Source organism: Gobius niger (assembly GCF_951799975.1).
Source record: "Gobius niger genome assembly, chromosome: 1".
Classification (NCBI taxonomy): Eukaryota; Metazoa; Chordata; class Actinopteri; order Gobiiformes; family Gobiidae; genus Gobius; species Gobius niger.
Genome location: NC_136852.1, coordinates 39,086,615 through 39,110,910, shown reverse-complemented (window position 1 = coordinate 39,110,910; position 24,296 = coordinate 39,086,615). Strand labels below are relative to the sequence as shown.

Genomic DNA, 24,296 nt, shown 5'->3' with positions numbered 1-24,296 from the left:
GTTCTCCTCCGACTCTCGCAATGCATTGTGGTCTATATCGACCCGACTTTTCAGAATGCATTGTGGGAAATGTTGAGTGCACTAAGTTTTTCTCTCTGGACATTTGGACACCAGGACAAAATGGCCCCGATATAGTGCTCTGTAGGGGACAAAGGACACAGACTTCTGGTCTGTAGGGTCAGAAACTCGACATTTCCCTGATTTTCAGCGTCAGAATAGATTTTATTGCCATTGTCTGTGAAGGTGCATTCACATAAAGTGGATTGTTTCTGAGGGGCTATTGACTTAACACAAAAGCCCTGCCCCTCAGCTTCGAGGGTCAGTTCTTTTGTTCGTCTAGTACTGAATACTATGAGTGTTATTGTTAAGTCTGCGAGCTAAACTTGCAGTAGCATGGTGTATCTATCTATCAATCAATCAATCAATCAATCAATCAATGAAAACATATTTGTATAGCACTTTACAGCGACACCAGGAAGACCAAAGTGCTTCACAGAAAGATAAAACCAATTTAAAAACACACAACTATTGCGCCCTAGACATACTTCTGCGTGTTCTAAGTATTAAAAGCCGGTATGAAAAGATGAGTCTTTAATCTGGATTTAAAAAGGGACAGATCTGTGAGAACTCGCAGACTGAGGGGCAGCTTTTCCAGAGTTTTTCCACAAAGGATCGATCGCCCCACTGTTACAAGGACCTGGGCAAGTCCAGGACCCTTTGAGTGGAGGACCGGAGAGCTCTGCTGGGGCGATGTACGGTCAACATCTCAGTTAAATATATAACGGAGCGAGACCACGAAGCTCTTTAAAAACAAACACCAACATTTTAAAATCAATCCGGAAACGGACCGGGAGCCAGTGCGGGAGGAGGACGGGAGTGATGTGGCTGGATCTGGATGGACCGGTGAGAAGACGAGCTGCTACATTCTGGACTAATTGTAAACGGTGGAGTGAAGACTGTTGGAGGACAGAGAAGTCCAGCCAAGAACTGATAGAACGGAACTTTGGTCAAAAGGTGCAACTGGAAAAAGCTGGCTTTGACAACAGCATTTATTTGTTGTTTGAAGTTCAGTTCTTGGTGTAAGACGACTCCCAGGTTCCTGACGGCATCACGGACTGGGCCCGTGAACCATGGCTGAATCTGAGGGACATCAACAGAGCCAAAAACAATGAATTCAGTTTCGTTCAGTTGGAGAAAATGTTGTTCCAGCCATTGTTCAATGTCTGAAAGGCAGCTATGGAGGGAGTCAAGAGAGGCAGTGACAGGAGCACCTGTAAATCTGAAGGTTACGACTTTCTCGTGCTTGCGACCTGTGACCACTCAAACTTAAGGCCTCTGTGCCCTACGCCAGAGTGTAAGGCCAGTCTGGGGTCAGTCCCAGGCCTAGATTCAACATGACATGTGCGGGGGAGGAGAAGGGTATGACAGGCTTCGCCGCGGGCGAGGACCAGGTGCTGGGCCACTGTCGGGGAGACTGCGGCCGCAAGGGAGACCAGTCTTCTCAGACAGCGGTCCATGGATAAGGCCTTGGCTCTGGATGTGGAGGAAATATCAAGGTGCAGATATTCCAGCAGGAGAAACAGCTTGTGTCACGTGAAACAGCGTCATACAGATAAGCTTCCATTCCATGTGGTGCAGCCTGAGATGGTTCTGTTCAGGCCTACAGTCATGTTCCTCACAGGCACGGAGATGGTTCAGAGCTGAGGCCTAGACCATATTTGGTCCACAATCGTTCGCTTACAACGAGCCTTTGGAACACTCTTCAGAGATGGTTATGGTTATGATGCAGGTGCAGATGTGGTCCTGGTTTGGGTCAGATGTGGTCCTGGTTTGGGTCAGATGTGGTCCTGGTTTGGGTCAGATGTGGTCCTGGTGCAGATGTGGTCCTGGTTTGGGTCAGATGTGGTCCTGGTTTGGGTCAGATGTGGTCCTGGTGCAGATGTGGTCCTGGTTTGGGTCAGATGTGGTCCTGGTTTGGGTCAGAGATGGTCCTGGTTTGGGTCAGATGTGGTCCTGGTTTGGGTCAGAGATGGTCCTGGTTTGGGTCAGATGTGGTCCTGGTTTGGGTCAGAGATGGTCCTGGTTTGGGTCAGATGTGGTCCTGGTTTGGGTCAGAGATGGTCCTGGTTTGGGTCAGATGTGGTCCTGGTTTGGGTCAGAGATGGTCCTGGTTTGGGTCAGAGATGGTCCTGGTTTGGGTCAGATGTGGTCCTGGTTTGGGTCAGAGATGGTCCTGGTTTGGGTCAGAGATGGTCCTGGTTTGGGTCAGAGATGGTCCTGGTTTGGGTCAGAGATGGTCCTGGTTTGGGTCAGATGTGGTCCTGGATCAGATGTGGTCCTGGTTTGGGTCAGATGTGGTCCTGGTTTGGGTCAGATGTGGTCCTGGTTTGGGTCAGATGTGGTCCTGGTGCAGATGTGGTCCTGGATCAGATGTGGTCCTGGTTTGGGTCAGATGTGGTCCTGGTTTGGGTCAGATGTGGCCCTGGTTTGGGTCAGAGATGGTCCTGGTTTGGGTCAGATGTGGCCCTGGTTTGGGTCAGAGATGGTCCTGGTTTGGGTCAGATGTGGCCCTGGTTTGGGTCAGATGTGGTCCTGGTGCAGATGTGGTCCTGGATCAGATGTGGTCCTGGTTTGGGTCAGATGTGGTCCTGGTTTGGGTCAGATGTGGCCCTGGTTTGGGTCAGATGTGGTCCTGGTGCAGATGTGGTCCTGGATCAGATGTGGTCCTGGTTTGGGTCAGATGTGGTCCTGGTTTGGGTCAGATGTGGCCCTGGTTTGGGTCAGAGATGGTCCTGGTTTGGGTCAGATGTGGCCCTGGTTTGGGTCAGATGTGGTCCTGGTTTGGGTCAGATGTGGTCCTGGTTTGGGTCAGATGTGGTCCTGGTTTGGGTCAGATGTGGTCCTGGTGCAGATGTGGTCCTGGTTTGGGTCAGATGTGGTCCTGGTTTGGGTCAGATGTGGTCCTGGTGCAGATGTGGTCCTGGTTTGGGTCAGATGTGGTCCTGGTTTGGGTCAGATGTGGTCCTGGTTTGGGTCAGATGTGGTCCTGGTTTGGGTCAGATGTGGTCCTGGTTTGGGTCAGATGTGGTCCTGGTGCAGATGTGGTCCTGGTTTGCGTCAGAGATGGTCCTGGTTTGGGTCAGATGTGGTCCTGGTGCAGATGTGGTCCTGGTTTGGGTCAGATGTGGTCCTGGTTTGGGTCAGATGTGGTCCTGGTTTGGGTCAGATGTGGTCCTGGTTTGCGTCAGAGATGGTCCTGGTTTGGGTCAGATGTGGTCCTGGTGCAGATGTGGTCCTGGTTTGGGTCAGATGTGGTCCTGGTTTGGGTCAGATGTGGTCCTGGTTTGGGTCAGATGTGGTCCTGGTTTGGGTCAGATGTGGTCCTGGTTTGGGTCAGATGTGGTCCTGGTTTGGGTCAGATGTGGTCCTGGTGCAGATGTGGTCCTGGTTTGCGTCAGAGATGGTCCTGGTTTGGGTCAGATGTGGTCCTGGTGCAGATGTGGTCCTGGTTTGGGTCAGATGTGGTCCTGGTGCAGATGTGGTCCTGGTTTGGGTCAGATGTGGTCCTGGTGCAGATGTGGTCCTGGTTTGGGTCAGAGATGGCGGTGGTTGCTCTATGGAGCGCTGCATGTTTCATGAGCAGCTTTCTAAAGAGAAGAGTCGGATGAAATATTCAGAGCTGTGTTTTTGCCGCCCCGCGAACAGTCTAATGGCCTTTGTGCGTGCGCTCAGCTCCAGTGACCAGCCCCCTCCCCTCCCCCCCCCCGCGCCTTTTACCGAGAGGACAACGTGCTGCGGACGAGAGCGGCTCACTCTGAGGGCGCCGTCAAACACTGGGTTGGGGTTATTTCCGCAGATCTCTGACATCACAGACACATGCCCCACACTGCCCCGCAATCTGCTTTTACAACCGGCTCTTCACGCTGGACCCAAACCCTCATTCACGGCCCTGGAGGTTCAAACGGTGCACTTGGAATTCGGTTTATGGTTCATATCATGTGTAAAAAGCCGTCCCAAGTCCAGCATCTTCTCTCTAAGCACATATGAACTCAGGTCACATGACTGTCTCATAGAGGCATCCAAAAGAGGAGACATTATTCACAATTATGAACTGACTTTGAGCATAAGACGAGTGTGGCAGGTTTGTGAATCCAGTCACTTCCAAATAATGATTAGGGAAATCATTTGGACATTTCTTTCTAAAAATGTGTCTCTACTGTTGTATCGGCTCCAAGGGACGCTTCATGTTATGCCTGTTTTTATCAAAGAGGGGGTATTCTGCTTTTTTCAGTCCCATAGCACCAGTCTATATCACACTACAATGATGACAAACCTTCTGTTGGTCTGTAAATGCAGTAAATTAGAATAACTGCCTTGTATAAAATGTCTCTCTCAAAATGGCTGTAGTGAATGTGTTGAAATGGGCCTCTGTCTCTTTAAGAACCTCTGAGCCTTTCCGACACGCCCCCTCCACACGCTGTCTGTGGCATCAGTGGGGAGGGGGTTCTGCTGAGGAGCAGTGGTTGGTTACTCGGCTGGTGACCAAAGCTCGGAGGCGTCTCCAGGAGGTGGGGGCGTTCCTAGGAGGACTCAGGCAAACCTATCCCTAAAATGGCCGCCATCAGAGTTTTTACAGATTACTCAGAAATACGTGAATGTGCCAAGGCAACACTTCAGGCATGTTTTTAATGAGGGAGTGACATAATATGACATACCCAGGAAGAGCACACACCTGTTCTCACACTGCTCACTCAAGGAAGAGGGCGGCACGGCAGCGCAGCGGTTCGCAGGTCCCAGGTTTGATTCCCACCTGGACAGGGCCTGCGTTGGTTTCCTCCGGGTACTACCACTAAAAACATGTACAATAGGCCAGAGTTAATGACAGTGAGTTTGAGAGTGTGAGTGGGGGGACGACGGAGGCAAATGACCTCAAATGATCTCAAAATGCCAGAGAAAAGCAGAATATTGTTCCTTTAAGTCGTTGCTGTTTGTGTGTGTGCAGGAAACAGCAGCCGCCCTCGAGGCACCGCCGAGCCGCCATTGGCCGCCGGGCCCCTGGAGGCGGGGCCTGACTCCAACCCAAACCTGCTGTGGAGAGTCCTACTGGACGGCCATCTGCTCGTCAACATGTCGACCAATCAGCTGCTGTCCGGGGGCGGGCTCTTCTCGGACCTGGAGCGCAACGAGACGCTGGAGTTCAGCCTGAGCCGCCGCAACGACAGCTCAGAGGGCAATCACCACGGCAACAGGACCGTCGCCCGCGGCAACGGGCGCCACAACAGAACGAGGTACACAGAGCGTGACTGAGCAAACCCCAAGTGTAAGAGGGCTGTGACAAGATAAGTTTGATGAAGTCATGCATATTAATGAGGCTTTCACGGTCAACAGAGGAAATAAAGTACTTTGTCAGGTCCCTGTTTCAGAGCGTGGTGTCCTGCACTGGTCAGCTCCTCCACCTCCTCCTTCCTCTTCCTCCTGCACAGCTCCCTCCGCTCCAAAAGTCTTTCACCATGTTCTGGGAAATGTGAAGCAGACGAATATAATCCATCTTTGTCTCCATTAGTCAGGACAATAGTAGGAATGGAGGCTTGTGAGGCTTAGCTGTGAGTCTTGCCCTGATACCTCCTCGTTTGTGCCTGTCGCGCCTCTTGTGATGCTTCCACTGTGCAGCATGTGTGGGGGCTCCTCTTCAGTGACTGCAAAAAGCAAATATCAAGCATTGGCTTAAATGACTTGAATTGAGGAAATGTTTCTTGTTTTGAGCGGTTTTCACTCATTTAGACACTTTTCCTGATCGGACCAAGTTTGCTTTGCTTGTTTGAGGACATTTCAGACCAGTTCTAGGGTAAATCTCGCTTGAAATAAGAAAGTAAAATTGCCAATGAGATAAGAACAATTTTCTTTCCCCATTGGCAAAGAAAATGACCTGAAATAAGGACGAAATGTATCGAAACGAGTCCGAAACATCTCAGAACAAGTGAAATAATCCAGGACAAATGCCCAACAACTTCTTAACTAGTCAAAACAACTCAAATTTGGATTATTATGCTCAAATTGAGATGTTTATACTGATTTAGTTAAATACTTTTTGCAGTGTAGAAGACATTTGTAGGTCTCAGATGTCTTTAGCTCATGAGCTGCTGTTTGTTTCCTTCATGGCGAGTGTGAGACTCTCTGCAGTGAAAGAATGACCTCTGCTGTGCTTCCCTTCGCCTTTTGAGCAGCTGTAATCAGAGCTAAAGTCTGTCCTTTTGTTTACGCATATTAAGTACAGAAGGCCTTTAGACGCCAGTAGGACTTCAAAAGCATGTGAGGGTTATAAACTTTGGTGATTAAAATGGCTTCAAATGATGGCAAATGCTTCATGTTTATGTCCCAACCTGCGCTCTCTCTGCTGTGTTTGCCAGCTCGACCCAACACAGGCACGTATTTCAGAAGTGAGGAATTGTCCTGTCCCTGCAGCGCCAAAGAATGAAACCAACACTAGTTTGGCTCGAGTTTGGCGCCTTCACACCTCGAGCCGAACTAGTTTCGCTTTTATTCCTCGTTTTTTGAGCAAAGAAAGGACTGATTTTGAACAGGTGCCGCATGACGGGACAGGGGAACGTTGCTCTGATGAGGCAAATTAGATCCACTCTCGTCAGGCACGGGTTTCTCCAGTTTGTCTCCGTGTTTGCGCGTGACCAGGAGCACATTCTGATCATTCCCCTGCAGATGTTTCCACTGAAGCTCCTCTCGGTCGGACATCGTTGACTCCCTCCCCCCTGGCCTGTCTGTCTCTGCTGTCCTCGTCAGGCCGCGGCTGGACTCGCATCAGTGATAACCATCAGAAATCCCGTCTGTGTTTGTGAGCTGTCTGTCTGGTCCAGCTCCGTGTTTATCCATCGTCTCCACTTGTTAAAGACGTCTTTTCCCTCTGTCTGTGTCCGACCTCCGAGCTGATCTGAACCTATTTATCAACCCCCTCCTTAACCGTGTACAGTTCAGCCTTAAAATCCATCAGGTCCCAGCTTAGGTTCTGTTTGTCATGAAAGTATTGATGGTAAACTTTTTTCATCTATTTAATTTCACACTTAAATTGTTTAAAGAGGGGGTATTCTGTTTTTTTCACTCACATAGCACCAATCTATATCACACTACAATGATGACCAAACCTTCTGTTGGTCTGTAAATGCAGTAAATTAGAATAACTGCCTTGTATAAAATGTCTCTCTCAAAATGGCTGTAGTGAATATCTTGAAATAGGCCTCTGTCTCTTTAAGAACCTCTGAGCCTTTCAGACACGCCCCCTCCACACGCTGTCTGTGGCATCAGTGGGGAGGGGGTTCTGCTGAGGGGCAGTGGTTGGTTACTCGGCCGGTGACCAAAGCTCGGAGGCGTCTCCAGGAGGTGGGGGCGTTCCTAGGAGGACTCAGGCAAAGCTATCCCTAAAATGGCCGCCATCAGAGTTTTTACAGATTACTCAGAAATACGTGAATGTGCCAAGGCAACACTTCAGGCATGTTTTTAATGAGGGAACGACATAATAACATGATGTAAAGCTTGAAAAAGTCCATTTTGCATAATACCCCCCCTTTAATTAACCAGTTAATATAATTTACATTTACATATTAACCCTTTAATAATATAAATTAACCAGTTTTAGAAATGTATATTTATTGAAATGACCCCATATGAAATGGTCACTAATGGAAGGTTTGTCAAGGCTCTCATTCATCCATTGAGCATCCATCGTAGAAAGGGTTAATCATCAACTGGACTGGATTTAGGTAAAGTAGAGGACGATTCGCTTCTAGTTACAGAAGCTTCTTCTTGCTCATAAAAAACACTGTAGCCCAAACTGGACTAGTGTTGGGCGATGTTCCCTTAATTGGCCGTTGACGATGTTTACATTGAACCATCGTGATGGACGATGATATCGTCCATTTCTCATTATAAGCATTTTTAAAGACATTTACATAGCCTATATATATGCTGCATATTACTATGTATGTTAGGAAAATGTGAGATTGCAGGATAAATGGATCTAAACTAAACAGGATCTGAACGGAGTCATGGACACGACTTTTGCAAAGGAAATGTGTTAAAACTCGTGCGTAAAAGTGTGAGAGAACGACTTATTTGTCAACTCCTCCTCAATAAGGCTCTCATCACACTAATACAAATGTAAATCGTAGCTTATTATTTGCATTTGCTCAGTTTTAACGTAATGTTTTTTTTTATTTATTTTTTTATTACTTTATTGTGCCATAAGTTTCATTTTTACAATTTACACAGTTAGCGTGTCAGAATTAACACAAATGTTTTTTGTTTTGTTTTGTTTTTTACACCCAGTGCAGAAACAGCAAATAAATGGTAACAATTATAATAATTATAAAAAATAAACATAAAACAATAATAGTACCAATATTAATAATAGCTAAGGCATACAAGCACATATAGACATATATATAAGTCTACCCGTGCACATGTACACACATGCACGCATACGCACGTACACCCCCACATACTTATCCACATACATCTCAGCCATTCCCTTCCTTTTCCCTTTCTCTCTCTTCCCTTTTCTTTCCCTTTATTAAATCCAAAGAAATTCTTTCATTTTCAGTACTATTTTGTTAATTCTACATGGGTTACAGTGTTGCAGTGGTGACAACCGCGTCGACAGAGGCACCGGTGATGCCATCGGAACACCCACCATTCACATATACATACAAACATGCGCGTACAAGGCGTACACAGGTACGCCCACAGCGTATACACAAAGGGAAAGAGTAGTGTGGGGGCATTTGTGATGGACCCTATGCTTTGTGTTGCATTAAAAGCAAAGCAAGGTCCGAGCGGGCAGCCGCCGAAAGACGCGACCCCCCCCAGCCGCCCGGCACCCGCCCACCCCCCCCCCAATGCCCGATCGTGCCACGCCCCAAGGCAGGCGGTGCGCCCAAAACAACAGGCGCCAGCGGAGGTCCAGGGGCGCCACACCCCCGACACCCAGCCACTCCCGCCCACCCTGCACCGATGTGCACGCACGCCTGCGCTGGGCCCTGCGCTGCACGGCGCACCAAAAAAGCAAGGCACGCGGGGGCAACTGCCGAGAGAAGCGCGGTCCCCCAGAGCCACCCCGCACCCGCCCACCCCACGCCGAAAGTTTGTTTTTATTTATTTGTTTTTAATTTACCCGTACTTTAAGCGTACCCATATACGCCCACACACCCACACCCACACTCACCCACACGCAATACACTCAGACTACGCCAGTGAGCCGTCACCACCGTCACACCACTGCATCACTGTCAGCCTAATTTTTATTGTATACATGTACATATGCACATACGCACACCCATGTAGACATATATATATAAACACATACACAAACATACACACATGCATATATCTTTTTCTTTTCTAGTTTTAACGTAATGTTTAAGAAACAATGGGTGAACGGGACAATATTTAGAAGTTTGCGTCGTAGCTCACGTTTTTGAAGCCGTTCCACGCGCCGCCCGGTCCGTGAGCTCTAACCTCGTACCTCCGCCTCTTTCTCTCCTCTCTCAGTTCTTCGTGAGAATATTCCAAACCCATGCGCGCCCATAGCTCCGATGTGAGAGCCATCTCGTTATTTTAAAACGGTTTAAGTTTCCGTACGCAGCAAAGCAAAGCAAAACCACGCGCTGTTAAACTCCGAGCTGCAGAGAGAGAGAGAGAGAGAGAGAGAGAGAGAGAGAGAGAGAGAGAGAGAGAGAGAGAGAGAGCCCCGCGCGTCATAAACAGAGCAGCTGCGTCTTTACGTTAATAATTACGGCCAACACATCGTGGCTTCTGGCAGGCTACTGACGCTAGCGCGCATATTAGTTACATCCGTGATTTAATTTACAGTGCAATCCCTGCAAAGTTTGTAGGTTTACAAGGCCTACAGAAGACCAGTGCGTGTTTCTGACAGGAGGGGGCGTGGCATCACAATGGTGGCTCTCCATCGTGATGTTGCTCATCCATCACGATGGACGATGATATCGTCCATCAGCCCAACCCTTAACTGGACTGGTCTGTATAGAACCCAGGCTCCTCCCAGGAGGAGGGAACCAACACTGCCAAACGTCCCGAGTCAAGTTGTTTACAGTATCACCCAACTAGCAGGTCTTCGTTCTGCTCTGCTGCTGAGTCCTTGCCCTTGTAACCCGTCGCCTGGACGACTGTAATTCACTTTATTTTGGCCTGAGCCAATCCTCAATTCAGCGCCTCCAGATGGTACAAAATGCAGCTGCACGACTGCTCTCAGGAGCATCACGATATGACCACATCACTCCTGTGCTTGCATCTCTTCATTGGCTCCCTGTTGGATTTAGAATCAATTTTAAAATCCTCTTGTTTGTTTTTAAATGTCTAAATGGTTTAGCTCCACCTTATTTGTCAGAGTTGATATCTTTGCACAGTCCTGTCCGAGCTCGGAGGTCCGCTGAACAATATCTTCTAGACCCTCCCAGGTCTAAGCGGAAGAGCAGAGGGGACCGAGCCTTCGCTGTAGCCGGCCCTAAATTGTGGAATTCTCTCCCTTTACATATTTGAACTGTAACATCTTTGGAGAGTCTCAAGCGCTCGCTGAAGACTCACTTTTTTGCACCGGCCTTCGGCACGAGCTGAGCTGAGCATTTTTCTCATGTTGATTTTATTATTCTATTTGTATTAAATGTTGGTTGTTTTATTTTATGAATCTGTACAGCACTTTGGGGCAGTGGCTGCTGTTTGTAAATGTGCTCTATAAATAAATTTGACCTTTGACTTTTGAGTCAACGGGCGTAGACGACCCATTAGCCTAAGTCTATCCTTGTAAAACAACAAAAAACAAACTTCAGTAGAGGAGGGGGACTGAGGCGTGCTTTGTTAAGGCTAATGGGTCATATACGTCACTCGCCCTGCTCAGTATTGGTTTCGTAAAGATATCGACAAAAATGACCCCAAAAGTATCTGAACTGATTCGATTTAAAAATATGTGGACCCTGTTCTGGGTAACACAATGATCCGGGCTCGGGCCGTTCCAAACAGAGTCCAGTTTAAAATAAACAAACAGCGACAGGGAAGGCAAACATGTCCGCAATAAAACACATTTCCGAGATTTGCACCAAAGTTCAGCTGTTCAAGTGTTCAAATGTTCTTCAACTTGAGACGAGCAGTGTCCATGTGGGGCTTTTACTCAAGCTGCTTCTCCTGAACCTGGAATAACAGTTACCGTTAGCTTGATTCTGACGTTATCCACATAGTCTCTTACAGGCAGGTCGTGACATCATGTGAATGCAGCCTATTTATCCTTGTTTAGAAATGTAAAAGACGCATATAAAAACATACATTAATGAGTGACAGATGTTCGGCCCTGTTCTTCAGGATGATGGAGTGAAGTGATTTGTTTTGGGTTGAATTATGTTTCAGAGTGAACCACAGGCTGAACCAGAAGAACCTGAAGCTGAGCGCGGCCGACATGTACCGCTGGAAGCTGTCGTCGCAGGAGCCCTGCAGCATCACTTGCTCCATAGGTACAGTACTGCACGTACTACAGCAGTATTACATCACAGTACTCTGGCCTTTGAGGAGGTCGCCTGTGTCTCTGCCGCAGGAGTGTCGCGCTCGTTTGTGTCGTGTGTCCGTTACGACGGAGTGGAAGTCCACGACATGTACTGCGACGCCGTGACGCGCCCGGAGCCTGTGCACGACTTCTGCATCGGGAGAGAGTGTCAGCCACGGTGAGCTCACTACGCACAAACACCAAACTCAATTCAGTTCAGCTTCCTGATAGCCTGGTGTATGAAACTGTTCTTCAGTCGACTGGAACTGGCCCATGGATTCCGCAGTCTCCTCCCTCCTCCCATTACATGAAGAGACTGTGTGATGGGTGCGTAGGGTCCCTGGTGATTCTGACGGCTTTGTGGGTGAGACGGGTGGAGAACATGTCCTAAATAGAGGGGAGAGGGGCTCCACAGATCTTCTCCGCTGCTCTCATTATGCGCTGGAGGCTCCTCCGCAGTGCTGACACAGTGATGGAGCTGGTCAGGATGCTCTCTATAGTCCCTCTGTAGAAGAACCACACAGTGATGGAGCTGGTCAGGATGCTCTCTATAGTCCCTCTGTAGAAGAACCACACAGTGATGGAGCTGGTCAGGATGTTCTCTATAGCCCCTCTGTAGAAGAACCTCACAGTGATGGAGCTGGTCAGGATGCTCTCTATAGTCCCTCTGTAGAAGAACCTCACAGTGATGGAGCTGGTCAGGATGCTCTCTATAGTCCCTCTGTAGAAGTTGCACATAACGGAGGCTGGGACTCTGGCTCTTCTCAACTTGCAGAGAAAGTAGAGACGCTGATGACTTTACTTGACCAGTGATGTAGTGTGCATGGTCCAGGAGAGCTTCTCTGTGATGTTCACACTCAGGAACTTAGTGCTGGTCACCCTCTCCACCGCAGCACTGTAGATTGTTAAAGGAGCATGCTGGTCTCGCACTTCAAAAGTCAATCTCTTTTGTCTTCTCCACATTTAGAGAGAGATTGTTCTGTGTGCACCACATGGCCAGACTGCTCACTCACTCCTGTAGTCTGACTCGTCTCTGTTGCTGATGAAGCCCACCGCTGTTGTGTCGTCTGCAAACTTGATGAAGAGGTTTGAGTCGTACTTTGGAGTGCAGTCATGGGTCAGCAGAGGGAACAGGAGGGGGCTCAGCACACAGCCTTGGGGAGCCCCCGTGTTCAGTGTGATGGTTCTGGAGGACACCAACAGCCTGTGGTCTCCCCGTCAGAAGGTCCAGCAGCCAGTTGCACAGTGATGTTGATCCCCAGGTGGAGCAGTTTGTGTATTCGCTGCTGTGGGATTATAGTGTCTGAGCTAAAGTCTAAAAACAGCATTCTAACGTAGGAGTCCTTTGTTTGGAGGTGAGTGAGGGCTGTATGAAGCCCAGTGGAGATGGCATCTTCAGTTGAGCGATTGGACCGACAAGCAAACTGACATGGGTCCAGGGTGGGAGGGAGAACAGACTTGATGTGGTCCATGACGAGCCGCTCGAAGCACTTCATAAGAATTGGAGTGAGTGCTACTGGGTGGGAGTCGTTAAAGCAGGAGGGTGGGGACTTCTTTGGCACTGGAATGATGGTCGTTGCTTTGAGGCATGTTGGGACCACAGCCTGCTGCAGAGATGTGTTAAAATGTCTGTGAAGACTTCAGTGAGTTCATCAGCGCAACCTTTCAGTACACGACCAGGTATGTAGTCTGGACCCGGTGCTTTGCGTGCGTTGATCCTGCTCAGAGATCTTCTCACACTCTCTGGAGATAGCTTCAGCACCTGGTCTTCTGGAGGGGGTGTTGAGAGGTGTCACTGTCACAGGTTTGTTGAGGAGGTTTATAGTCTGCGATGGTCTTCATCCCCTCCCACAGACTCCAAGTGTCTCTGCTGTCTCTGAAGTGATCACTTATCTTTTTGGAGTTCTGCTTCTTGGCTTTTTTGATGCAGCGGGACAGGTTGGCTCTAGCTGTCCGCAGGTCCGCTTAGTCACCAGATTTGAAGTCAGCATCCCGGACCCTCAAGAGCCAGAGGACTTCACTTGTAATCCAAGGTTTCTAGTTGGAGCTGATAATGATGATCTTAGAGTCTGTAACATCCTTAGTGCACTTGGTGATGTAGGCAGTGACAGTCTCTGTAAACTCCTGGAGATCAGTGATGTTGTTGTGAGTGGTAGCCTGCACATATCCCAATCCAGTGTGTGAAAGCGGTCCCTGAGCTTCTCTAAAGAGTCTTTACCCCACACTTGAATCTGTTTCCGAACTAGTTTAGTGGCTCTAACTAGTGGCCTGTATGCTGGCAGTAACAGTCATGTGGTCCGAGGCAAACCATATCCATGATGTCGTTCCCCCTTGTTAGAAAGTCAATGAATAAATTAAATTTTAGGATAGGAACTTCTTTTTCTCATTTCTTCTGGATTAAATCACTCTTAATGTGCACAATATCTGTCTGACTCAAGTGTTTTTTGCTTCGCGGTCTACAGGAAACGACCTCACTGTGCCCTTAAACTAGACCTACTCAGTTTTCAATGAAAGCTTCCCAAAATGTTTAGTAAAACATTTTGGGACTGGGATCCAACAGATACCAGAACATTCCCTGGTAACTAACACGTTCATGTTTACACCCAGGTGGGAGGCGAGCAGCTGGAGCGAGTGCTCGCGCACCTGTGGGGAGGGTTTCCAGTTCCGGCAGGTGCGCTGTTGGAAGATGCTGTCCCCGGGTTTGGACAGCTCCGTCTACAGCGACCTGTGCATGGAGGCCGAGCTAGAGCGCCCCCCAGAGAGGAGAGCCTGTAAGAGCCCCGCCTGTGGGCCACAGTGGGAGGTGGCGGAGTGGAGCGAGGTACAGGGCTCTTACTGTGACATGTCTGAATGAGGCTGTAATTGTTACAAACGTGTAGGGCTGGTACCGTAACTTTTTTTTTTCGATACCAGTACTTTAATGGTACCTATACTGACCGTCATCACCAATGTCAAGAAATGTGTGAAAAATTGGGAATAATTTAAGGGAAAATTGGGAAAACTGTGGCCAAAAATCAGGTTTAACACGAGTATGGTGTAACGGTGCCCAGCCCTACAAACGGGTGTCGTCTGTGCGTGTGACTCGGATCTGTCTGTCTTTGGTCCAGTGTCCGGCGAAGTGCGGCCGCAGAGGTCAGGTGACCCGGGACGTGCGCTGCACTGAGGAGAGCAGGTCATGTGACCCGTCGAGTCGACCCCCCGGTGTGAAGAACTGCACGGGCCCCCCCTGTGAGCGGCAGTGGACGGTGTCCGAGTGGGGCCCGGTCTGTGCTCTACACTCTCTGCACTCTCTAAACTCTCTACACTGACTACAGTCTCTACAATCTCTATAGTCTCTACAATCTCTATACTCTCTACAATCTCTATACTCTCTACAATCTCTATACACTCTACAATCGCTATACTCTTTACAATCTCTGCACTCTCTACACTCTCTACAATCTCTACAGTCACAACAATCTCTATACTCTTTACAATCTCTATACTCTCTACAATCTCTATACACTCTACTATCTCTACAGTCTCTATATTGTCTACAATCTTTACAGTCTCGACACTCTCTACTATCTCTACAATCTCTACAATCTCTGCACATCTTGAAAAGTCCACAACAATCTTTTTGTCTTGCAAGCTTGATGAAGAGGTCTGAGTCGTACTTTGTAGTGCAGTCATGGGTCTGAGTCGTACTCTGTAGTGCAGTCATGGGTCTGAGTCGTACTCTGTAGTGCAGTCATGGGTCTGAGTCGTACTCTGTAGTGCAGTCATGGGTTTGAGTCGTACTCTGTAGTGCAGTCATGGGTCTGAGTCGTACTCTGTAGTGCAGTCATGGGTCTGAGTCGTACTCTGTAGTGCAGTCATGGGTCTGAGTCGTACTTTGTAGTGCAGTCATGGGTCTGAGTCGTACTCTGTAGTGCAGTCATGGGTCTGAGTCGTACTCTGTAGTGCAGTCATGGGTCTGAGTCGTACTCTGTAGTGCAGTCATGGGTCTGAGTCGTACTCTGTAGTGCAGTCATGGGTCTGAGTCATACTCTGTAGTGCAGTCATGGGTCTGAGTCGTACTCTGTAGTGCAGTCATGGGTCTGAGTCGTACTCTGTAGTGCAGTCATGGGTCTGAGTCGTACTCTGTAGTGCAGTCATGGGTCTGAGTCGTACTCTGTAGTGCAGTCATGGGTCTGAGTCGTACTCTGTAGTGCAGTCATGGGTCTGAGTCGTACTTTGTAGTGCAGTCATGGGTCTGAGTCGTACTCTGTAGTGCAGTCATGGGTCTGAGTCGTACTCTGTAGTGCAATCATAGGTCTGAGTCGTACTCTGTAGGGCAGTCATGGGTCTGAGTCGTACTCTGTAGTGCAGTCATGGGTCTGAGTCGTACTCTGTAGTGCAGTCATGGGTCTGAGTCGTACTCTGTAGTGCAATCATAGGTCTGAGTCGTACTCTGTAGTGCAGTCATGGGTCTGAGTCGTACTCTTTAGTGCAGTCATGGGTCTGAGTCGTACTTTGTAGTGCAGTCATGGGTCTGAGTCGTACTTTGTAGTGCAGTCATGGGTCTGAGTCGTACTCTGTAGTGCAGTCATGGGTCTGAGTCGTACTTTGTAGTGCAGTCATGGGTCTGAGTCGTACTCTGTAGTGCAGTCATGGGTCTGAGTCGTACTCTGTAGTGCAGTCATGGGTCTGAGTCGTACTCTGTAGTGCAGTCATGGGTCTGAGTCGTACTCTGTAGTGCAGTCATGGGTCTGAGTCATACTCTGTAGTGCAGTCATGGGTCTGAGTCGTACTCTGTAGTGCAGTCATGGGTCTGAGTCGTACTCTGTAGTGCAGTCATGGGTCTGAGTCGTACTCTGTAGTGCAGTCATGGGTCTGAGTCGTACTCTGTAGTGCAGTCATGGGTCTGAGTCGTACTCTGTAGTGCAGTCATGGGTCTGAGTCATACTTTGTAGTGCAGTCATGGGTCTGAGTCGTACTTTGTAGTGCAGTCATGGGTCTGAGTCGTACTCTGTAGTGCAGTCATGGGTCTGAGTCGTACTCTGTAGTGCAATCATAGGTCTGAGTCGTACTCTGTAGGGAAGTCATGGGTCTGAGTCGTACTCTGTAGTGCAGTCATGGGTCTGAGTCGTACTCTGTAGTGCAGTCATGGGTCTGAGTCGTACTCTGTAGTGCAATCATAGGTCTGAGTCGTACTCTGTAGTGCAGTCATGGGTCTGAGTCGTACTCTTTAGTGCAGTCATGGGTCTGAGTCGTACTTTGTAGTGCAGTCATGGGTCTGAGTCGTACTTTGTAGTGCAGTCATGGGTCTGAGTCGTACTCTGTAGTGCAGTCATGGGTCTGAGTCGTACTCTGTAGTGCAGTCATGGGTCTGAGTCGTACTCTGTAGTGCAGTCATGGGTCTGAGTCGTACTTTGTAGTGCAGTCATGGGTCTGATTCGTACTCCGTAGTACAGTCATGGGTCTGAGTCGTACTCTGTAGTGCAGTCATGGGTCTGAGTCGTACTCTGTAGTGCAGTCATGGGTCTGAGTCATACTTTGTAGTGCAGTCATGGGTCTGAGTCGTACTCTGTAGTGCAGTCATGGGTCTGAGTCGTACTCTGTAGTGCAGTCATGGGTCTGAGTCGTACTCTGTAGTGCAGTCATGGGTCTGAGTCGTACTCTGTAGGGCAGTCATGGGTCTGAGTCGTACTCTGTAGTGCAGTCATGGGTCTGAGTCGTACTCTGTAGTGCAGTCATGGGTCTGAGTCGTACTCTGTAGTGCAGTCATGGGTCTGAGTCGTACTCTGTAGATCAGTCATGGGTCTGAGTCGTACTTTGTAGTGCAGTCATGGGTCTGAGTCGTACTTTGTAGTGCAGTCATGGGTCTGAGTCGTACTTTGTAGTGCAGTCATGGGTCTGAGTCGTACTCTGTAGTGCAGTCATGGGTCTGAGTCGTACTTTGTAGTGCAGTCATGGGTCAGCAGAGTGAACAGGAGGGGGCTCAGCCCTCAGTCTGCACTGAGCTCTATGGGGGAAGCCAGTCTCACTTACTTTTCCACTTGCTATGGTTTTTATTTACTGAATTCCCCTCTCTGCCCCCCCCCTCCCCTCAGTGCTCGGGCGGCTGTGGTGAGGGCATTACCATGCGGCACGTTTACTGTAAGGCATCCGAGGGTCGAGTGGTGCCCGAGAACCAGTGTCCAGCCGAGTCCAAGCCGTTGTCCATTCATCCCTGCGGAGAGAGGGAGTGCGCCCCCCACTGGCTCACCCAGGACTGGGAACGGGTATGGGCGCTTCCTCCGCTTCTGCCGGCGCCTAGGGGTCACTAACGCTCGTCATTTACATGTCCTCCTCTTTCCTGCGCCCTATCAGTGCAACACGACGTGCGGCCGCGGGGTGAAGCGGCGGCTGGTTCAGTGCGTGGGCATCACTGCGGGGAAGATCCAGGTCCACGAGGAGGAGACCTGCGATCGGCGAGACAAACCCGAGGAGGACAGCACCTGCTTCGAACGGCCGTGCTTCAAATGGTACTCCACGCCCTGGTCCGAGGTCAGCCCTGACTCTCACACACACGCTTTCGGTTCATGCCCAGGTGTGAATAAGCCCTTGGAAAACAGCTTTGTCAGATTTGTGTCTGGTTTCGTCCTGACATCTTAACTAGGGTTGTCAAAAAATAGATTCCTTCATACTAAATCGATACTAAAAGTGGTATCGAAGCTAGATATTCTTTTGAGCAGGTATCACGCACAGTCGCCCCTCCTGCTCTGCTGCCAGAGCGCATTGAGGAGGGGATCTGCGGCTGCGCCCAAAACTTAAATTACAGTTAAAAGTGCTCATTTAAACCCTGAATAAAGTTCTCAAATTAAATGCATCCAAAGTGTAGGATCTGATTACTGATTACTAGGTCGAAAGGAGCAGGCGTTTTGAAAAAAACTGTAGAATTTGCATGCTAGCTCAGCGGCCCATTCATTCCTATGGCGTAGCTTAACTTAGGGGCGTCCATTCATTTACATGAGAAATTCGATTTTTTTTTCCCACTAATAACTAGTTTATTAAAAAAATAAACAAGATAAAAAATCTCTCTGCTTGACCTTGTTTCCCTTGTGTCTGACAGTGCACGAAGACGTGTGGCGTGGGCGTGCGCATGCGGGATGTGAAGTGTTACCAGGGCAGGGAGCTGGTGCGAGGCTGCGACCCTCTGACCAAACCGGTCTCCAAGCAGACGTGCACACTGCAGCCCTGCCCCACCGAGCCTCCAGGTAACTCACCACGGCCCCACCGAGCTTCCAGGTAACTCCCCACAGCCTCACCCAGCCTCCATGTAACTCCCCACAGCCTCACCCCAAGGTAACTCTCCACAGCCCCACCCCCAGGTAACTCCGCACAGCCCCACCCAGCCTCCAGGTAGCTCTCCACAGCCCCACCCAGCCCCCAGGCAAATCCCCACGGCCCCACACAGCCCCCAGGTATCTCCCCACGGCCCCACCCTGCCCCCAGGTAACTCCCCACAGCACCACCAAGCCCCCAGGTAACTCCCTAGGGCTCCACCCAGCCCCCAGGTACCTCCCTAGGGCCCCACCGAGCCTCCAGGTAACTCCCCACGGCCCCACCCAGCCTCCAGGTAACTCCCCACAGCCCCACCCAGCCTCCAGGTAACTCCCCACAGCTCCAATCAGCCTCCAGGTAACTCTCCACAGCCTCACTGAGCCTCCAGGTAACTCCCCACGGCCCCATCAAGCCTCCAGGCAACTCCCCACGGCTCCACCCAGCCTCCAGGTAATTCTCCACAGCCTCACTGAGCCTCCAGGTAACTCCCCACGGCCCCATCAAGCCTCCAGGCAACTCCCCACGGCTCCACCCAGCCTCCAGGTAATTCTCCACAGCCTCACTGAGCCTCCAGGTAACTCCCCATGGCCCCACCCAGCCCCCACGTAACTCAACCAGCCCCCATGTAGCTCTCCACCGACCCACCCAGCCCCCAGGTATTTCCCCACTGCCCCACCCAGCCTCCAGGAAACTCCCCATGGCCCCATCAAGCCTCCAGGTATCTCCCCACGGCCCCATCAAGCCTCCAGGCAACTCCCCACGGCTCCACCCAGCCTCCAGGTAACCCTCCACAGCCTCACTGAGCCTCCAGGTAACTCCCCATGGCCCCACCCAGCCCCCACGTAACTCAACCAGCCCCCATGTAGCTCTCCACCGACCCGCCCAGCCCCCAGGTAACTCCCCACGGCCCCACCCAGCCTCCAGGTAACTCCCCACAGCCCCACCCAGCCTCCAGGTAACTCAGCAACAGCCCCACCCAGCCTCCAGGTAACTCCCTACAGCCCCACCCAGCCTCCAGGTAACTCCCCATGGCCCCACCTAGCCTCCAGGTAACTCCCCATGGCCCCACCCAGCCCCCACGTAACTCACCCAGCCCCCATGTAACTCTCCACCGACCCACCCAGCCCCCAGGTATCTCCCCACTGCCCCCAGGTGATTCCCATCTGCAAAATGCTGTACATATCGTATCGGGCCCAAAGTATCGTGAGACGTATTGTGTCGCGACAAGAAGCTGTTTAAACGATTGTACTTGGGCTCGAGGAACGAACCTGCTGTTAACATAAAATCTAGATCTCTAGAATTTTAAACTAATCCATAAATGCAGTCTGCGCATCGTTTATCCACGTTTCATTTGAAAACACTCCTCTTTTCGGTTTTACAACTGAAAAGAGAAAATTATCTCTTCTTTTTCATGTTTTGCTTGATTGTTGTTGTGCAGGGAACAGTAGAATGGCTCATTTAACAAGTCATGAATGAAAATCTGCTAAATTTGTTTTTGGTGAGCCGATGCAAATGATCCAGTTCACCAAAAATAGCTGAAAATCTCATCACTACGTCATACTTAGCATCTCCTTTATGTTGTTGTGTTTTCAGACGAGAGCTGCCAGGACCGGCCTTCCACCAACTGTCTGCTGGCTCTGAAGGTCAACCTGTGCAGTCACTGGTACTACAGCAAGGCCTGCTGCCACTCGTGCCGCGTGCTTCGACCTCCAGCTTCGTAAAGAGCCTGGCGGCGCAGACTCTGGGATCACACACTCACGGACACTAAGAGCTTCAGGGACGCTTGGCTGTTCCCTGCCCCTCGTCGTCACTGAACTCTTGGGGAAAGCCTTGTGTGCGTGTTTATACTTAGTGCAATACCACGTGCGGCCACTAGTGGAGTCGGAAAAAAGGACGAAGCCATGTTTTTTACAAACTGCGGCTTTTTTTTTTGTTGACAACAACCGTGACCTGTTAAGTTATTCTCCTGCGTATCTTGCATGACCTGAGTATTTATAAAAGTGACCCGGTTTACAGTAGTGGGCTCGACACTCGGCAGCGACATGCGGTTCTTTTCTTCCGCTTTTTTTTTAGGCTCAGAGGGTGAAAGCATTTACTTTTTTCACAGAAAAGTTGAGATTATTTTTTGCGGGTTTTCTCCTTAACATCTTAGGTCTTTTTCACGTCAGCTCCATTTAGGTCGACCTAAAGGGGCTCTTGACTCGGACTTGAATCCAATCACAGCATTTTAGGCCAGTCTGAACAGCTGGATCGGCTCCTCTCGCTTCTGTGGCAGGTGTGAAGGCGGCTGACCTCAGGCTGAACTACTCTCACTATAGTCCCTCTGTTTTTGCGCAAAAAAAATACTTAATTTTAATGAACATGCTCTGCATGACAGGACCTTTGAATAACTGCTCTGACGAGGCAAAACAACTATTCATCTATCCATTTTTATCCACTTTATCCGGGACCGAATCATGGAGGCAGCCATCTGAGCAGAGATGCCCGGACTGTCCTATCCACGCACACTTCCTCCAGCGGTTCAGTTCTTTTAAGGAGGGGCAGCTCTCCCTCCACTGTGTCCTGGGTCTTCCTGGGGATCTCCTCCTAATGGGATGTGTCAGGAGGCGTCTGAAACAGATGCTCAAGCCATCTCGGCAGCTCCTCTCAGTGATAGGTGGAGCAGCTTTACTCGGAGCTTTTCCCGGCTTATTCAAAAATGAAAGCTTTGGAACTAATATGTCACAAAATAAAAACGGCTCAATCCATTATTAAGATTTTTCCCATAAATTATCAGCAATGTGGGTCATTTTTACTCATAAAATGCCTTATTTTTATATGAAAAAATAAAATGACATTTTAAAAAAAAGAAAAAAATCTAATATTTATGTTTAAGTTTCAAATTGATATCTTAACAATATGCGCCCGATCTTTTATTTCTAAGCGCAGACTATAGTGTGATAGTGTGCAATAAAGGAGGAAAAGAATGTGGGGCTATAGGAGATCAGCGCTCAGTGCTTGTAATAAACCACGCCTCAGTCCAGCTCTTTTTTTTATTAGCCATGCCCTCTCGCCAGGAGCGCAGTCACATAGACAAAAGCTACAGCACATTGAAGAAGACAGGTGTCCAACATCCCGTTTGGAGATGATCTGGCCCTGTACGTTTTCCCTTTTCACCTGTTGATTGTGGAAAACCCCTCCGATCGTTGTTTTGTCAGTGAAACTCTCGCTGACCTGTAGTGTCAGGCGACCGTGCGCACGTCTACGAGAATGAGCGCAAACCTTCCAAAGGTAATGAACTGGAGCGACGTCGCCCTGTGTGTCGAGCCCATAAGTGTTATTTAAAGCCTCGTATTTATTAGCTGTAGCAGATTTGTGTTGTCGACACGTGACTTTTGATCAGACGCTTTGGACCCGCGCAGTCCTCTGTGCTGAGCCTGTGATACCTCTGTACCAACGAAGGCCTCGCCCGAACAATAAACTTACACTTTTACATCACCATTGGGCCGCTTCTTGAAGCTACATTACAGTGTCTTGCCAAATAACACAACAACGATACACGCTTAGGTGAGTTATTTCAGTACAATAGAGGTCCACTGGATTTTCCAGTGTTTCCGCTGGGGATTGGACATTTGTTTGACTACTGTCACTTTTTGGAAAATAACAACATTGTTCAACTATTTTTGCTGCATAAGTTCATCAAAAATACAAAAAATTGTCCAACTGCAGTTATAGCTCAAAAGTTTAACGATGCTGTCACTCGAACTTAAGTCATATTCACTTTAATGTCCGTTTCATAGCATTTCTATCATTTCAGTGGTTTCTCCAGCATCATCATCTGTTAAGTGGCCTCTGGATGTGTATCCGATTCACAAAAAAATAAAAACCTGAATTTGAGTTAGCCTTTAGCTCAGAGGACACTTTTTTTTAACGCTAATTCTTAACAAAAGCCAATGTCCAGAGGTCTGTACATCATTCATGATTTCTAACGATACTGTGACAGAAACCTATAAGTGGTCAATGGGTTACAACAGTTGGAAACATCTGGATCGTTCATAATTTGCGATGTTTGAAGCTAAATGTTAACGGTTATACATATACATGCCTTTCAGCCAACTGACTTTTGTTAAGGCTGCCATCTTGGAGATCATATCAAACTCTACATCTCCACTGACTGAAGTCAAGATGCTCCATCCGAAAATAGCAGCTGATGCAGATGAGCAGAGCTGAGACTAAAGAGGATGTGAATCCTTAAAAGCACCAAGCCTGCCCCTGGAGAACATTTGTGGACGTTAGCTACAGCTGCTGAGCTACCGATCGTGCAACCCTCTGAACCCCACTCCAAACATCCGGCCTTGGATACGACTTGTGACAGAGGTGAGTGCTGAGCTGTTGCTGTAGTTTTTTCTCACATGGTTCATACATGTGAGCCGCACATGTGTGTACTATGTGGAGGCTAAATGCTAACCGCGGTAGAATGCTAACGCCTTGTGCAGCTTAAACTCAGACTGAGGCTCTGTTGACCTGACATTGAAAGATTTTCTGCTTCTTCTCTGATGTGTTCATTTGTTCTGAGCAGTGGAAGCACATCTTTGTAAATCCTGCTGTAGCCGGACTGACGGCGCCGTTACATCTGTGCCTTTACACAAAACCACATGTTGTTTGTTTGCTTAAACATGCGCTCTCTTGTTAGCCAAATTCTGAAAGATTCCTTGCTAATAGCCGGCTTGCTAGCTGTACGCATATGATAAGATCGAGCATCACTTCTCCATATTTCTACGAACATGATGCTAACTTCCTGTAGGGTAATGACTGTTTCCTGTCCTTGATTATTCCTATGGAGGCTGAGTCGTGTCTTGCATAAATAAATAAATATTGAAGCAGTTCATGGCAGAGAGCAAGCAGCTGTTGGATAATCACAACATGTTACACGGTGCTGAACAGGGTTACCTACTGACATCTGACAGTAAATATTCCAAGAGAATACCTTTTGGCAGCTTTAACATTATATTGATATATATCAGAAGTTCAATAAAACAGTTCATTCCTGACATTGTAGCAGGGCCAGTTTCTTTTCGTGCTGATTCAGGGAATTTTAATTTTGAAAAACTTAAAAGCTTGATCTCACGGCTCTCTAAGGCTGTATCCGAATGTCCAGACTATTCCCTATATAGTGACTATATAGTGACTATATAGTGCTCACGCCATTTTGTAGGGGTGTCCGAATGTCCAGAGAGAAAAAAGTAGTGCACTTGAAATTTCCCACAATGCATCTTGAAAAGTAGTGAGCATCGATGGTCACTAAACGGGTCAATATAGACCACAATGCATTGCGAGAGTCGGAGAAGAGCCTGACAGCCACAGGTCTTTGAACTAAACACGACTGAAGTAAATCAGCTGTTTCAGTCGTGTGTTTGTGTTTGTCATGAATAAACAACCAAAATATAAACGGCTATGGTGAAAAGATGCTAACGTT

General features: G+C 48.8%; 1 protein-coding gene across 1 annotated transcript in view; it reads left to right on the top strand.

The window, feature by feature from the left end:
* LOC306971186 (ADAMTS-like protein 2) overlaps positions 1-21,001 on the top strand; it is a 58,733-nt gene extending 37,732 nt beyond the window's left edge. Inside the window, exons 11-19 of the mRNA XM_079567362.1 lie at positions 5,003-5,288; positions 11,422-11,525; positions 11,606-11,732; positions 14,162-14,375; positions 14,662-14,817; positions 17,629-17,799; positions 17,888-18,064; positions 18,630-18,774; positions 20,435-21,001. Of these exons, the coding sequence (XP_079423488.1) occupies positions 5,003-5,288; positions 11,422-11,525; positions 11,606-11,732; positions 14,162-14,375; positions 14,662-14,817; positions 17,629-17,799; positions 17,888-18,064; positions 18,630-18,774; positions 20,435-20,562 (1,508 nt within the window). The 3' untranslated portion in view covers positions 20,563-21,001. The remainder of the gene's footprint in view (positions 1-5,002; positions 5,289-11,421; positions 11,526-11,605; positions 11,733-14,161; positions 14,376-14,661; positions 14,818-17,628; positions 17,800-17,887; positions 18,065-18,629; positions 18,775-20,434) is intronic.
* The last annotated feature ends 3,295 nt before the right edge of the window (positions 21,002-24,296 follow it).